Here is a 16529-nt window from a genome sequence, read left to right as displayed (position 1 = left end):
GAGGGTAATTAACAGATTTGTGCAAAAAAAAAGTTAATTTATCTGATTCACTTTTATAGCAGTTTAACCCTCTACTCCACGCATTATGATAAATCTATAAATATATATATATATATATATATGACAGTTTTTCTTTTCTTAGAATAACAACTTGAAGTGCTGTAAAAAAATGATATGATATGACTTTATGATGTTTCCATATGGCAACAACGTCCAATAGTGGAACTTAGTACTTAGAAATTTCAAATTTAGAACTTTCCTTATAATTAATAATTCTATTTTTTCAAAATATATTTAAAAACAAACATAATATTGTGTTTTCATGTATACAACATACAGTAAACATAAATATTTCTTCCAGTAAATATTATAACAAATAAATAACAAGTCTAGTATATCCAGATGCATCAGAATAGCTACTAATGTTTTTATATTATACTATCCTACACCTGTCTTATCTGCCTCTGAGCTAACTTACCTGAACTGTCTGCATCACTGCTCTTATCAAATGTCCAATCTGCATCATCTCATCCTCACTGGAAGAGGCAGTTCTATCCTTTTCTTCATTCACTTACCGTAGAACATGGTGGTGCTTGCTAAAACACTGTTCTCTGTATTTATATCAAATCAAAAGTACTGCAATCAAATTTTGATTTTATCCATAATGCCATTACCATATGACTAAACAACGTTATATTACTAACATTCATGCTATTATTGTTACAACTTAAATATCACAGCTAACCCTGCTAGCTGTCTAACCCATTGCAATATTACACATTCCACTATTGGACAGTGTTGCCATTCAGCACCATATACATCCTTTTTTTTGTGGATTTGACATAAGTTGATTCTTTGTTTTTATTGACGTTTACATTTGCATTTAGCAATTACTCACAATAAACGCCAATCTGTCAGAAATCACGCCACAGAAAACATTACATGTCATGTGACTTACCCAAAGTACATCATTGGCTACTAAGGTCTTCTCTTTCCAATAAAACACATTAGAATGTTAGTCTTAAAGAAACAGTGGCAAGGAAATGAACATAAATATCATGTTGCCATATGGCAACACCATGTGGTAGAGGGTTAATTTATTGGACGTTTTTAACCCCTAAAATAACAAAAGGGTAGTAAATTTGAACAGTGCAAAAGGGTCAAGTTCTGCTTAAACACATTTTAAATCCATATTTTTTTTTCTTGATGATTATGCCTTAATTTGAAGTCTTCTCATAACTTCAGCTTCTCATTAAGATTAAGATGTATTAAGCGTCCAATAGCCTAGTGGTATTGTGCGCCGACATAAAGCACCGATGTGTTCACAGTGACCCGAGTTCGAATCCCGGCTCGAGGTCCTTTGCCAATACTTCCCCCCTCTCTTTGTTCCCAATGCTTTCCAGTCTGAAATCTCCACTGTCCTATCACAATAAAGGTGAAAACCCTCTAAAAAACTATTATAAAAAAAGATGTATTAAGCTGCAAAGAAAACAAAACAAAAGACCGAACTTGTTTTGTATATCCATTTTTATTTGTTGCACGTACAGTTGTTTAGTACACAGACAGTGACAGCTTGTATATAGATGTACATAATACAGAAACACATTAGTTTTCGTAGTTTTCTTATGGCAAAGCAGGTTAAGAGTGACTCCTACCGTTGTATCTTTAGACACATTTGTAACAACCAGCCCCCTTCCAGAAGAAGAAAAAAAACCACAAACAACTTATTGCTTAATATAAAACAATAAAACAATGGCTAATCGTAACAATTGTAATCATATTAATTAATAATACTCATTGAATCCTCACGAGAATAGATAACACATGGTTAAATTAGAACTACTATATTATAAAAAAGAGGAACTCAGGGGAAATCCAAAGTTTAACAGTTCCACATGACAAAAGGCAGACTTATTTTTAGACGTGTGCCCTAAAAACAGCGAATATCTACAGTTTAGAACATGGATTTGGGGTGCGAGGGAAGGCAGGTATGGCAGGTCAAACTGGTGCAAGCCCTGATTCGAGTTAGAAGGTGATATGGGGCCACATTGACAATACTGTACAGCACTTTCAAAAACCTTAATACATTCAGGGCCCCCAAGCGGAGATCGGGTATCGGGGAAAAAGTGCACCTTTGAAAGGTGGGCATGCTCTTTATTTCTTAATAAGAGCTAAAGACTGCATACTTCAAACAGAAACTTGAGGAAAAACGACACAAACACGAGGGTTGCATTGTCAACACTCATGCAAATAAACACCAGGGACGATCATGTGTGTGTTTTTGTCCATTCAGCCTTTAGGAGGAAACAAGTCGGAATTTTGCGTTTCAACCTCCTTTAAGCGTTCCACCTCTCCCTCTCGTTCCTCCTTCACATTCATCGTTTATTCTGTATTCGCGCGTTCATGCTTCTCTTTGTACAGTATCTACAGTACTGCGCCCAGCTTAGCACGGAGCGAGGTCGATCGCGATGCATTGCCTGGGTCGATAGCCCTTTTGGGGCGACTGAAAGTGTCTGTGAGGGCCGGGGCACCTTGTGTTTTGGGGATTGGGTTTGTTGGGGGTGGGATTTGCCCTACATTCCGAGCTTGGAGCCAAACGTGCTCCAGAAAGCCCCGTCCCTTGTAGACAAGCGCGCAGAAAACGCCCCGAAAAAGTACGTAATTGTGCACTTCCTTGTTCATGGAAGCTGCAGGAATATTGACATTCAATAAGACAGAAAAGCGTGAGTGTGGAATGGACAGTCAACAGTTGCTCCGCCCTCGGAAGTCTCACGTTAGCTGCGTCAGCCAATCAGATCTCAGCTCAGTCACCCGTGGAATGCATTTCAATCAAACGGCAACCTCCCGCTCTTCCTCGTGAAGCTAATTCGGAAGTAACTGAAACTGCAATTCATCGAAATTCCACTAGGCCTGGCTCCATGATAGAGCACACTTCTATTGACCCCACAGTTGAAATGGCCAACTTTACAGCAGAAAGAAAGGTGTTTACAGCCTGGTGCACAAAACGATTTTGGTTCATATAGCTAATATTACCCTTGATGACATCTGTGAAGCGGGTGAATTTTTATAACTCATCCCTATCGTTTATATTAAGTTATGTTAATTCTCCCAAAGAAAAGCCTGTCTAAGCAAAATGTTAGCAGACATCTGTAGCTCTGCTCATGCTCCACCTCTTTGCCCTTTTTTGGTAACCCCCGGTCGAACACAATGGCGACGGTTGGCCACGCCTACTTGTAGCTTCATTTGCGCTCTTCAGAAACCTATGGGTGTTGTCACAGATACTACATTCATATCTTACACAGTCTGTGCTTCAATTTAGTAGTTTTGGTGAGGAGTTTAGTTTAATTAGTCAGTTTTATTCACTTATTTAATTGTAATTTTTATGTTTATTCTTGTAATTTTTGCTTTTTTTTTATTTTTTATTAGTAGTTTGCACACACATGAACAGATATTTATGGCCATGGACGACAATGAAGACAAGTTGCTTTATAATAATTGCTAGAATTATACAGAAATTATTTTATTTAATTTTTAAAATGGACATTTATGCTATTATACGTTCTGTTGTGTGTTTCTAACAAAGCGGCTAATGAAAACATGCCAAATTTGACTTTAGTCTTCTGACCACCATCAGCCTCACATTTTTAAGGGGAAAAACTCTTTTGGAAAGTAACAGAAATGGTATTGAGGCTTTATCTTTGGCCGCAAAGGGAAACACAAAAAATAAATGTACTGTAGTTTCCATTCACCACTATAGACGTTTACCAATCTATGACAACTTGAAATGTAAAATGTGTCTGAATGAATGAATTTAAATGAATTCTGAAATGAAATCTTCTGTGTGAATGTATGTGCAATGTGTGTGTGTGTACAATTATTTAATGTGTATGTATATACATTCAAAAGCTCGGTTACCTTGCAGAGCCCAGCCCTCATCGGGTAATGTGTGTGTGTTTGCATTCGTGTGTGTCATTTCTATCAGTAGCTTTGGTATATTCTTCGTGCGGGGCTGGGTGCTGTAAGAGAAGCTCGAAGCTTTGATTCTGTACCACTAATACACTGCAAACTCTTATCACACAGGCTCTGCCTCAGTCCACGGTTTCGGTTTGGTTTAGGTCAAAAACTGATTGTCTAGAAAAAGGAGACCGTACAGAACCGATCCCAGGCAAAGCCACTTTCATATGACACGGAGTGCATGTGGTAAAAGGGTACTCGTGTGGTATGATTTGCTGCATTTAATGAAGCCAGACTTGATTTTATTGTGCAACTGAATGCGAAGGAATGGCAAAATTAACATGGTAAACAAACCTTGATCAGGTCATGCAGCTTACGTTAATGGGGAAAAAGGAGCTGTTCACACTGAAAGCATTTTTCCAGTGATGGTCACTTTTGACAATCACACTCAATTCTTGCATGATTTGCATTGTGTTGAAGCTAAATAAATGTGTCTCAAGGCCTTTCTACATTGCGCTTAAACCTGTATCTCATGTCTAATTTACATAATTTACATTTAGCTTCAGTGTGTGGTAATACATATGTTTCCAATAGGAACTTTCACACCAAACAATGAACATGTTCTTAGTTCCTCCTGTTGGAAGAACCTTCTCTTTTGTTTGCACTTTAGGAATGTTTTTGTAGTGCCTCTCTAACTATTTCTATTGACCTTTTCTTCAATGCGGATGTTCGCTCGTTTTTGCAATTGTTTTAAAACTTCCGATTCAGCTGCCTATGGGAGAAATGATTAGGAATAATAAACGTCAGAAAACGATCACACTATTTACTCTACAAACAAGTGTTTGCATGATTATACAGAGAAGGTAGAATAATATAATAAGAAAATATCAGTTTGCAACACCAAGCAGCAAAACGAGCTGTTTTAATGTCTAAAAATAAATGGAAGTGAATGAGACCGGAAGTCTCGAGCCAAAATGATTCAAATGGCTGCGCCCGCTCGTACGCGGAGAATAAGGTGAATAGGAACTCACTTGTTTTTTGGTCCAGAGGTCTATTTTTTGTAACTACTGATGGAAGTACCCACCAGAGGAACCATTTTTGTAGTGGCCGAAACTAGAAGTACTAACTTTTTCACACCAAAGTGTCTAAAGTGCCTTCTTTGTGTTTGTTTGCAATGAAGGAACTTTGTGAAGATTATTTATAAACTAGTCTGGCGAGGATTAAGTGCTTATGATTGATCACAGCTGGTCCTGCATTATCCAATTTATGATTTACCAATCAGATGATTCCCAAGTCACCATAAATAACCTACGTTCCATACCACAGTCATCTTCGTTTTGAAGAATCCTCCCTTCCACGTCTACTCCTCCTCTTTTCCTAGATGGGCGGCACGGCGGCCCAGTGGTTAGCACTGTTGCCTCACAGCAAGAACGTCGACTTAAGTTAACTGACTAATCCAGGTGTGCTCCTAGTAAGCAGTTATCTCTTCATAGCAATCCCTAATTCTTCATTAGCTACAAACAGCAGGGGAGTTCTCGAGATCTACCTGAGCTCAAACTCCCCTCTCACCGTGCAAACGGGAGGGAGCCCCATGCTCGACAATCTTGAAATTGCTCATGGCTCTCTCCCGGGACAGCATGCCAAACAAGCTTTATAATCAATCATCAGCTAGGTGTGAACTCTTGAAGAATGGTTTAAATTACAGGCATATTTTTCAGGAACTAAATTGGATCTGATTCTACATCAGAGTAGGATCTAACCTGAGCACATTAGGAACTATTAACTCAGAGATTCAATTATACGTCAGTTATTGATGTTCTTCAATGACGCACTTCGGGTATAGAAATTGTGGTAATTACAACATTACTTCCTATTAGATCCCGCATAGTTCCTATAACTACCTAGTGTGAAAGTTGACCCTGGTGGCTGAATGAGGTGAGATGATTGGCCGAAAGCTACTGTTTACTGTTTAAGAGATTTCCACCCTCTTCAACAACACAATCCCTTCACTTTCACTTGTAATTGAGAGGGAGAGCACTATATGGCTACAAAGTTCAGTCATAAATCACTCGTTAAGATCCCTCTCTGTCTCTTGTTTTTATTTCGGTCTCTTCCTCAGGATGGGTCCCTTCGACCTGCAACCCAATCCTCAAAGACTGTCGTAGGACAGGAATGAGTGAGAGCAGGGGCTGATGGGACTTGTAGTTTTCTCTAAGGAGGAGGTGAAGGCCAGAGGCAGCAAGCGAAGGGTGCAGAAATACTGACACACAGAGCGATACTGTAGGTAACCGTGTTACAACGTAGGGGGAACCAAACACTGTTCTGAAGGGGGGCAGCAAGTCTTTATTTTATACAGGAATAGTTCAACTCAAAATGAAAACCACTCAAAGTTCTTCAAAACCTGAATGGCTGTTTTTCTTCATGTGGAACAGAAAAGTAGATATTTAGCAGTATGTCCAAGATGCTCTCTTGCATCTTGTGAAAGTGGAAGTGCCATCACGTTCCAGAACATGCACTGTTCAAGCATCATAAAAGTAGCTCATATGACCCGTGAACTATATTATAGGTCTTCTCAAGCCAACTCATGAAAAAAAGATTCACTTTCATTACATGGAGAACTGAAGTTTGAACCATCTCATTTTGTGTTCTACAGAAGAAATTAAGCCATACAGGTTATCATCCCTGGCGCAAATCATTTCATTTATGGGTGAACTATTCCCATATGATGGCTAACATTGAAAAAAGAAAAACAGAGAGATTAAAGAACATAGAAAATGGCTGACAAAGAAAGAATGAACGCAATATGGAGAGCTTCATTCTTCTCACGCCCTCCCTTCCATGCCACGTCTCCCTAAATGTGTGCGTGTGAGAAAGTGCACCAGGGTTCAGCAGGACACTTCCATGGTGTGGCTGACCTGCCCGACGCCCTCGCTGCTGTCCGAGTGTGTACACGCGCGGTTGCGAGATCCGTCCACAGAGCCGGCGCTGGTCAGAGAGGCCGTTCGGGAGCGAGCGAGACGGGTCATACTGGCCGAGGGCACTGTGAGAAGGAAGTAAAAGAGAGAGAGATGGAGGAAAGGATGAATAGTTATTTCATGTCCACAGGGAAGTTCGTCCAGGCTGCATGATGCGTTGCAGAGGAGGCAGGGATGACATGCTTGAACTTTTAGTCGAAAATAATTTCAGCCTCAAGCTGATAACATTCCACCGCAGACGCTTCAGAATGACTCAAATCTGACTTAAATGGCCAACCGGAAAATGTTTACTTAAGGGCTGTTGCGTTCAGGGAAACGAAAAACATGTTCTTAACCTATTTTCAGTATATCTAAACATCTTTAAACAAAAGAAATTTACTTAAGCAAAGTAGTGCAGTAATACGTTTACAGTTTTTCTTTACCCAATTGATTCTTTTAACCCAGGCTCATTATTGGTATGCACCTCTGTATACATTTCTGGACAGCATGAAATACATCATAGGGGGTAAGTTTTTTTGCAGTTTTTGTTTCCACGAATCCACCAGAGGCCCCTGTGTACACGTTTTCAGATCTCAAATTTCTTTTGCGAGTGCCATTCTCTCAAGCCTGCTTGTCTCACGTAAATCCACCAGAGGCCGCTGTCAACAGACTGAATGACTGACTGACTGACCGACTGACAGACCGACGCCCCCCACCCACACAATAGTGTTTTCAAAAGCATGGATTGGCCCGATCACCCCTTCCCTAAACCCAACCGAATGTGTTTTTAAAAGCAAAATAGAAAATGAAAAGCCCTTGCAGCTGCCTGATTTTTACTACGTTTTCTGATCTTACCACGTTCTTACCCAATTATTTTGTTTATTTTTGGCCTTTTGTTTTTGTTTTACCTGCTTTTTGGAACTATTCTTTGCCAGATTCTAGCTACATAATATGTGCTCTCCAGAAAAGTATATGGGGGTATGTTTTCACAATGAGCCTGTGTTGGATTCTTTCTCCTGCTTTAAGTATAAATCTCAATAAAATCGATGAAGATTATAACAAAAAGCAATTGTCATTAATAAATTCATTGAAACATGTCAACAATATCAATTACGTGATAATTGGCAAACTGTGTCAACAAGTTTGATTTTCTTTGAAAACCTTTTTTCATACAGTACTTCTTCTAGACGGTTGGTCCGATTTCCACAATTTATTTTGATAATCTTGAGATCATACCAGCAAAAAAAGTTACTGCACTAAAAAAAAAAATATTTAAAATGAGTTGAAACAACATAATTCAAGTAAATGACTAGTTTTATGCATAATATGCACCACCTACTGGTGAAGTTATTGGGAAATGCAATCATGGATGTTTAGCCATTTTGATTAAAAATTATATTTAATTAAATGTACTTATGTAGTCCGTGGCTTCATAATTGCTGCTATATTTTGAATTAAAGATTTTCTGTTTATGTGAATTTAATTTTGTGAGTTTTTTTGGAGTTAACTAAAACAACCCTGATGTGTAGTCTTAATAATTTATGCAATTTTGCTTGAAGTAAATAATCAGGGAACCTTCCATCCATTCCATATCCATTTTCAAACAAAAAAAAATGAAAATGTGTCTCACAAAAAATGAAAATGTGGCTCGATTTTCATTTTTAGGGTAGGAAAACAGATAAACGACTTTAAAACTCATTCTACACATGTAGGCGGTGCTGAAAATATTATATATATATATAAAATTAAAATAGGAGGAAATAAAATAAAAACAAATGGTACCCTTTGTTATAGCCCCAGGGCCGAATGTGTTCTTATTCTGGTCAAGTATTAAAAAAACTAAACAATAATAAACACTAAGAAAACAAAATTAATTATTATTTTTATTATTAGCCAACTATTATGATTATCGTTGTTATTTTTATTATTATTATTGTTGTTATTATTGTTATTTAGGCCTACAGTAGCTCGGAAACAATCATGCAAACTAGGTGTGCTCGGAAATGGCTATTCTTTGCTCAGCATCAAGTGCACAGCAGCAAGAAGTTTGGCAGCAAACTATGACCTTATTTTAATGACAAATGTGTAATGATCCTGCAAATTTACCTTTTTATTTAATTTATGCATACGAAATGAATGTAAGCCTGCTAACTGATCAAATGATAGAATATGTATATATATATAAATAAATAATAATAATTAAAAGCCCGGGTGCTGATCCGCAGAAGACGAGCACAGATTCGGTTGGCCAATCAGAGGAAAAAGGACATTTCAGCACCGCCTACATGTGTATAATGAAATTTAAAGTTGTTTTTCCATTTTTCTATCCTAAACCAAAAAAACAAAAATTGAATCAAAATCTCATGTTTTAAGTTTTTGGGGAGCAAAAGAAAAACCAAAAAAGTGGCCGTTTTCTTAGTTTTCCTTTTTTGTTTGAAAACAGATATGGAATGGACGGAAAATACCCTGATAGTAAATGACTAGCTTTATGGATGTTTAGATATTTATACTGAAAATAAAGCAAAAATGCTGTTAAAAATACTCTAATGATACCGTTATTGAAACCAAAAATACTATAAAATATTCTACAAAAATCAAACACAGGAATATAAAATATCTATACAGAATTTAAATATATAAAACAAATAATTATGGTAAAAATATATCAATAAAATACATCAAATCTACAAGTGCTCTTTAAACAACATGTTTCTCTGTTTGAATCAAAATCATTCACATTTGATTTGATGCCATGTTTCTAAACCCAAAATGTTTTCGTCCACATTTTACAATGTTTTACAATGTCTTTTTTTGATGTCTCAGTTTCAAAAACTGCCATGCAGAGAGCATGAGAGCGCATTCAAAGCACATTTTTCCTCCAGAGGAAAAATTACTGTTCAGTAAAGGAAATAATGAATGAATGGAAAATCAGTCTGGGAAAGTTAAATACAAAACAAGTGATAAAAAAGGGGGACTAAAAGACTAAACTAAACATATCTAAATGAGGGAGAGGGCAGGCGTGAACAGGAAGCAGGAAGTACCTGGCCCCCCACTCATTCTCCGATCCTTCATATAAGCAACTGAGAAGGGCAGGAAAATACACACATGGTACAGATTATAACAACATATCTGCACACACACAAACACACACACTTAATTGCCTAAATACACTGCTACTGTACATAACACAACTGTCTCAAGATGGGAGAAAGACAGACATGGGAGCAAGGACAGACTGAAAATATCAGATCGGTTTACATTTAGAAAAAGAAAGAATTTAACTGATTTGGGACAGAAACTTTCAAGGAATACACTGATCATCAAAAATGATAAGTGAATCAGACTTACTGTAACCCATTCCCTGCAGGAAGTACTTGAACGCCTCTGTGAGTTTGCCAGGCTGTGGGTTTCAAAATATTAAAGGGATAAAGATCAATATATATATATATTATGCATAAATATATGGAATTAATTCATTCATATTAACGTTTCACCTTCACAAAGGTTATAGGACAGTTTGCTTGCATGTTTTATATAATATACATGTTTCATATTATGCTTTTGTTCTGTATATATGATCAATTGTATTTTAATGTGAACACATAAAATTGTAATACACAAAAAAAACTTACACTCTAAAAAATGCTGGGTTATTTTAACCCAATTCTGGGTGCAATACGGACTAAACCAACTGCTGGGTGAATTTGTAACCCCTTAACTGCCTGCTCTACTAAATGGTTGACCATATTTTAACTGTTTTAATAATGACTGTTAAGGTCATTTAAAGAATGGTTTACACACACAACATTGTTGATTTACAAAAAAAATAAATAAAAAAATAAAATAAAAAAATTTATTAAAAATAAATAAATTAAATTAAATAAAAAAAATGAACAAACATATTTCTGTTGCACTATACACTTCATTTTGATTTTATTGAAAAAACACACACACACACACACACACACACACACAAGAAAACGTGTTAAATGAGAATGTGAAATATTTTATGACATACTTAAAAAATAAAGATGATTTAGTAATCAAAAGTGTTCTATTTTGATCATGTTTTTAAATAAATTGGTCTTACACTTCACGGTTTCTGTTTTTTCACAGTATTTATGTATTAATTCCGTATAGTAAAACATTTACCATAGAGGTTGATATTTTAGAAATTACGGGATGCATTGAGTGTGTTAACTAGCGACATTAGGAGTTAAGAAATGCAATCCAAATTTTTTTTTTTCTTGGTGTGCAGTTTGGGTTTAAATTACCCAGCATTTCTTAGAGTGTACATATATATAAATATTTGAATTATATTTAATAGGTAATAGTGCTCTATTAAGTTTAAAGTCAGTGTGAACCGGAAGTTGCTGAGAATTTTATTTTGTAATCTTTCAGTATGTTGGTGTAAAGTACTTCCAAATGAAATGGAATATTGAGTAGGGGACTTTCTTTTTGTACATCATTCCCACATAGAAAACCAACAGTAAGAGGAGTGTGGCTAAGAATACTGAGGCTGAAGCCATCAGACTGACATCAACAGAGAATGACTGCCACTCCAAACGTGACTTTGACTGAAGATCTCAAACAAACTTTTTTTTTTAAACTTGTACAGATTCATTGTTGACCTAAAGAATAATAATGTGCGCTAACAAATTTTTTTTTTTTTTTTTTTTATTGATTTCAGACAGACTTTAAATTTGTACAAAATTGACAAAATCTCACCTGTGTGATCTGAGGCATTCCACCTGAATCAGCCATCTGAAACAAACCAAATGTATTTTGAAAAATGTAATTTTAAAATCTGATGTGCCAAAATTGCCAAAAACAAACAAACAAATTGTCTCAAAAAAAAAAAAAAAGTGTCTTCAGACTTGCCTTCAGGAATGTGGTGTTGGTTGGATCCAGCTTGGAGTTGCACTCAACCTAAAAATCAGAAACATTTATTCAATTTTAGTTACCCAACATCCGTACACTTACTAAATAGGAAGTATTACTAATAATATTACAAATAGTAGAAAAAGAGCTAAATAATACACAAAAGAGCCACAATTTAGTTTAATACTAGTATATTATATTAGTATAAATGCATTTTATTGAAGCTGTTTATCCACATTTTCCCCACATTTTTAAAATGTACTAATTTAAATGTAATGTTCAGTATTATTTTTTTATAGAACAAATTGTTAATGAACATTTTAAAGTCAGCAAAACTGCTAAAATTATGCAAAGTAAAACTTGTGGCTTTTTAAATCTAAAGTGGTGTATATGTGCCTCTGAACTTGAATACCCCATTCTAGAATGCATTTAGGAAAATATTACTTTATCAGTGTAAGTCAGGACTGTCGACCTGAGTAAATTATGATGTGCACAAAAAAAAAAAGTAATATAAATAAACAAAACTTCAACACACTGAACCACTACAACCCCCATTGTAGTATTGCTAGTTACATCAGTACAGTTAACTGTTAACCAATAACAGGTTGATGAATGACAGAACTCTTTAAAACTTTAAATCTTTAGATAAATCTAGACTCTCGGCTGTAGGGGTTAATACAGAAGAGCCTAGCATGAAACAAAACTGTGTAAACGTGATGACTCGTACACAAAATATGGTGAGAGCAGATCACATTGAACACTGCGCTTGAAGATTTGACCAATTGATTGAAGCATTGAAACCGTCAACTCATCTGACGTCTCTTAAAATGATTCCAGAGCATGAATATTACAATTTAAAATGTTTTAAGTAAAGTTGTTCATTTAAGTTTTTGGGGTTTTTTTTTGCCCCATAAGGATTTGTCCTACACAAAGGGGCCCTCGGCTGAAAAAGTTTGAGAACCACTGATCTAATAACCCAGAATAATTGAGTAACATTTTAAATAAATTAAATAATATTCAAGCTATTAGAAATACAGAAGCAGCTTAAGCACTGTGCAAAAAGATGTGTTTTTAGCCATCTATTTAAAATACCCGAAGACTCTTATGTCAATTAGTAACTTTTTGACTTAGTGGCTACTTCCTATGAATTTGTGCGACATCGTTTGTACAATTTAGCTCGATTTGCTCATCCCCCAATGACAGTTGGCTTCAGGGGTGGGGTTTGGTGCCACGCCCCTTTTACAAATGATAGACTTTCGTATGACAGAACTCATATGAATTTGTACGAATTAGCCACTAAAACTTAACATATTTACATTTACTTGTAAGATCTTGAGTTGAATCTGGAAAAGTTACATATTGTAAAATGTACAAACAGGAAATTTGAGTGAATTAACAGCTTCATTTAACGACAATATATTATTATGATGTATGTATGTATGTGTGTGTGTGTGTGTGTGTGTGTGTGTGTGCGTGTGTGTGTGTGTGTGTGTGCGTGTGTGTGTGTGTGAGGTGTGACCCAGTTACTGCGGTGCTGCAGAGATGAGTCATACAGTATTTGAGTGCTGAGGAAAAACAGCTGCGCAGACGCATTTACCTGCGGCTCCTGTCACACCAGCGCAGATACAAGTGCCCTCTTTCTAACATGTGTATGATTTTAATGAAAACTTTTCCCACAAGTGTCTGGATTAGTCAATCAATGTTTCGGTAACACTTCGATTTAGCTCACAATTCACGGTACTGACCACTGACTTACACCTCTAGCTTCATAAACTACTAATTAGCTGTTTATTAATAGTTAGGTACTTCCATTCAACTTGCTTTCTTGGCAACTACAATTGAAGTCAGAATTATTAGCCCCCTTTTGAATTTTTTTTCTTTTTTTAAAAAATATTTCTCAAATGATGTTTAATAGAGCAAGGAAATTTTCACAGTATGTCTGATAATGTTTTTTCTTCTGGAAAAAATCTTATTTGTTTTATTTTGGCTAGAATAAAAGCAGTTTAAATTTTTTAAACACCATTTTAAGGTCAAAATTATTAGCCCCTTTAAGCAATTTTTTCAATAGACTATAGAACAAACCATCATTATACAATAACCTGCCTAATTACCCTATCCTCCCTAGTTAACCTAATTAACCTAGTTAAGCCTTTAATTGTCACTTTAAGCTGTGTAGAAGTGTCTTGAAAAATATTTAGTAAAATATTATGTACCGTCATCATGGCAAAGATAAAATAAAACAGTTATTAAAAATGAGTTATTAAAACTATTATGTTTAGAAATATGTTGAAAAAAATCTATTCGTTAAACAGAAATTGGGGGAAAAATAAACAGGGGTGCTAATAATTCGGACTTAAACTGTTTATGGGGGTACATTTTGCATCTCCTTGATAAACCTTACGTTATTTTTCAAAAACAAAAGTTTCAATGAAACAGTTTTGAATAATGCCACAAATCATATCAAGTTATCACTAAAAAGTAATGTTTGTATGTGTATTCAGGCAAATTAAAAGTCCTACTTTAGTTATTTTTGACTTTCTCCTCCTCTGGAATCATACATTCAGTCAGCTTCAATTATTATGAAATAGTTAAGTCTGATTTTCATCTTTCTTAAGTGTCTACTAACTGTTTACTGTACTAACATTTGCATGATTGATGAGTATCCTTTGTAATATATTTTATTTTGGCAATTAAAAAAATAAAATAAAACATTTCTGGTCTGCTCTGCTACTTCAGTTCTAAAAAGGCATAACAAATTTGAAAGCCCTGATAGAAAAAGTATGATGTCATTTTGTCTGGCAGGAAACTCTGGAAGGTTTGTTTTATTCTTCATATTCTTGCGTGTTGATATTCTTCGCTCACTAATTTGTCCAAAATGTTAAAGATACACTAATAATAGTAGATTGTTAGTAGAATGTCAACTCTGCTTTTGTGATATCTCAGTGAATTTCTCTGAAAACTATAATATAATAAAAATATATAAAATTCTGTTTTAGACATGCCATGTGGCGTCTGGTTTTAAGTTAGCTTCTTGAGCTAAAGCTCAAAATGGTGGAAAATGTCAACTCTATTAGTGTTTTAAAAAGTTTACCAATAAGTTAAACAACAAATAGTAACAGAATCAAATGTTCTCTATTAGATTTAAGCATTTTGCAGAACTTTACATTGGTAATCCGCTTGTTAAGTGTGACTTCACGTGAAGCGGTTTCTGGGTCCAATCGCTCTATCAAACTGTATGGGGAGACTCAACAAATGGTAATAATAAATGTCTACAAAACGATGTAATACTTTCGAAAACCAGCATTGCAATTTATATATATCCATCCCTGTTATCCGACATCCTGAAAGTAATTAATTTTTCATAATTTGCTAAAATATTGGCATCTATGATGCAGCAAGTCCAGAGACTGTTGTGTACAACATGATTTTATATAGTTTAGTTCACCATAATAGTGGTCATAAACGGATATTTTCTCAATTCATATGAGTTGCGGCTGGGACCCGGAAACAGTATTTCATACGTCACAACTTAACAAGCGGATGGATTCAGTTCCCTGTAAATTAATTTACAAGTTGTATATCATTGAAATTCAAAGGAAATGGAATACATTTTTTTTATTCATTGATTTGTTTTTAACATTTCTGAACATATGGATGATTATTCCAATAATTTTTTTACTATTATTGTGATAAAGTGTATTAATATTGTTATTATTTCCAGAATAAATCCTAAACTTGAAGTTTAATCTAAATGTTATACTGTATGTTAATGTTATATTTGAATGTTAAGGGTAAACATTACATCTATTTGTACAGTGCTTAACATATATTAGTACACCACTCACAAATCTCTCATTTCATTTAATATTTTCTATAGGAAGCATTACAATATTATATTTGTGCATATACATTAGATTAGTCAGTACTAAAGCCAAATCTGGAGCTTATCTAACAAAATAACTAATGATCTACACCCAAATAAATATGTTGGGGAAAACTATTAAACAAAAATCAAGAGAAAAGAGAGTATCAAATTTAGTTGAAATTTTGTAGTTTGTAATTTTTTCCCTGATATTTCACATGAATATAATTTATTATTTCCATTTCTAAAGATGTTCAGTGACTAAAACATTATTTTAATAAATATATCTGTTTAATAAATCTGTTTTGTTCAAATGCACCAAAATATTTTACTCATATTCACTGAGAAATGGAAAAAATATTCATTTTCAAAATGGGGTGTACTGAATTATGTTGAACATTGTGAATATATATATATATATATATATACACACACACATTTATATATATACACATTTATATATATATATATATATATATATATATATATATATATATATATATATATATATATATATATATATAAATATATATATAAATATATATATATATAAAAAATATATATATATATATATATATATATATATATATATATATATATATATATATATAAATATATATATATATATAAATATATATATATATATATATATATAAAAAAAAATATATATATATATATATACATATACATATATATATATACATATATATATATATATACATATATACATATATATATATATATATATATATACATATATACATATATATATACATATATACATATATACATATATACATACATATATACATATATATATATATATATATATATATATATATATATATATATATATATATATATATATATATATATAT

At 34.2% G+C, this 16529-nt stretch overlaps 1 protein-coding gene across 7 annotated transcripts in view; it reads right to left on the bottom strand.

Annotated features, from left to right (window-relative positions):
- Positions 1–1509: 1509 nt before the first annotated feature.
- The window catches only part of ndrg4 (NDRG family member 4), a 59344-nt gene continuing 44324 nt past the window's right edge, over positions 1510–16529 (bottom strand). For 5 of the 7 annotated variants that reach the window (XM_056451378.1, XM_056451382.1, XM_056451381.1 and 2 more), the window contains 5 exons: positions 11790–11837; positions 11637–11672; positions 10257–10308; positions 9950–9988; positions 1510–6994 (listed from right to left, as the gene is read on the bottom strand). In XM_056451378.1, coding sequence (XP_056307353.1) covers positions 6840–6994; positions 9950–9988; positions 10257–10308; positions 11637–11672; positions 11790–11837 — 330 coding nt within the window. In that variant the 3' untranslated portion in view covers positions 1510–6839. The remainder of the gene's footprint in view (positions 6995–9949; positions 9989–10256; positions 10309–11636; positions 11673–11789; positions 11838–16529) is intronic. The other 2 variants (XM_056451380.1, XM_056451384.1) reach the window with 1 other exon arrangement.

Source organism: Danio aesculapii, chromosome 25, assembly GCF_903798145.1.
Source record: "Danio aesculapii chromosome 25, fDanAes4.1, whole genome shotgun sequence".
Taxonomy (NCBI): Eukaryota; Metazoa; Chordata; class Actinopteri; order Cypriniformes; family Danionidae; genus Danio; species Danio aesculapii.
Note: the sequence above shows the minus strand (reverse complement) of the source record. Positions and strands in the feature narration are given on the sequence as shown.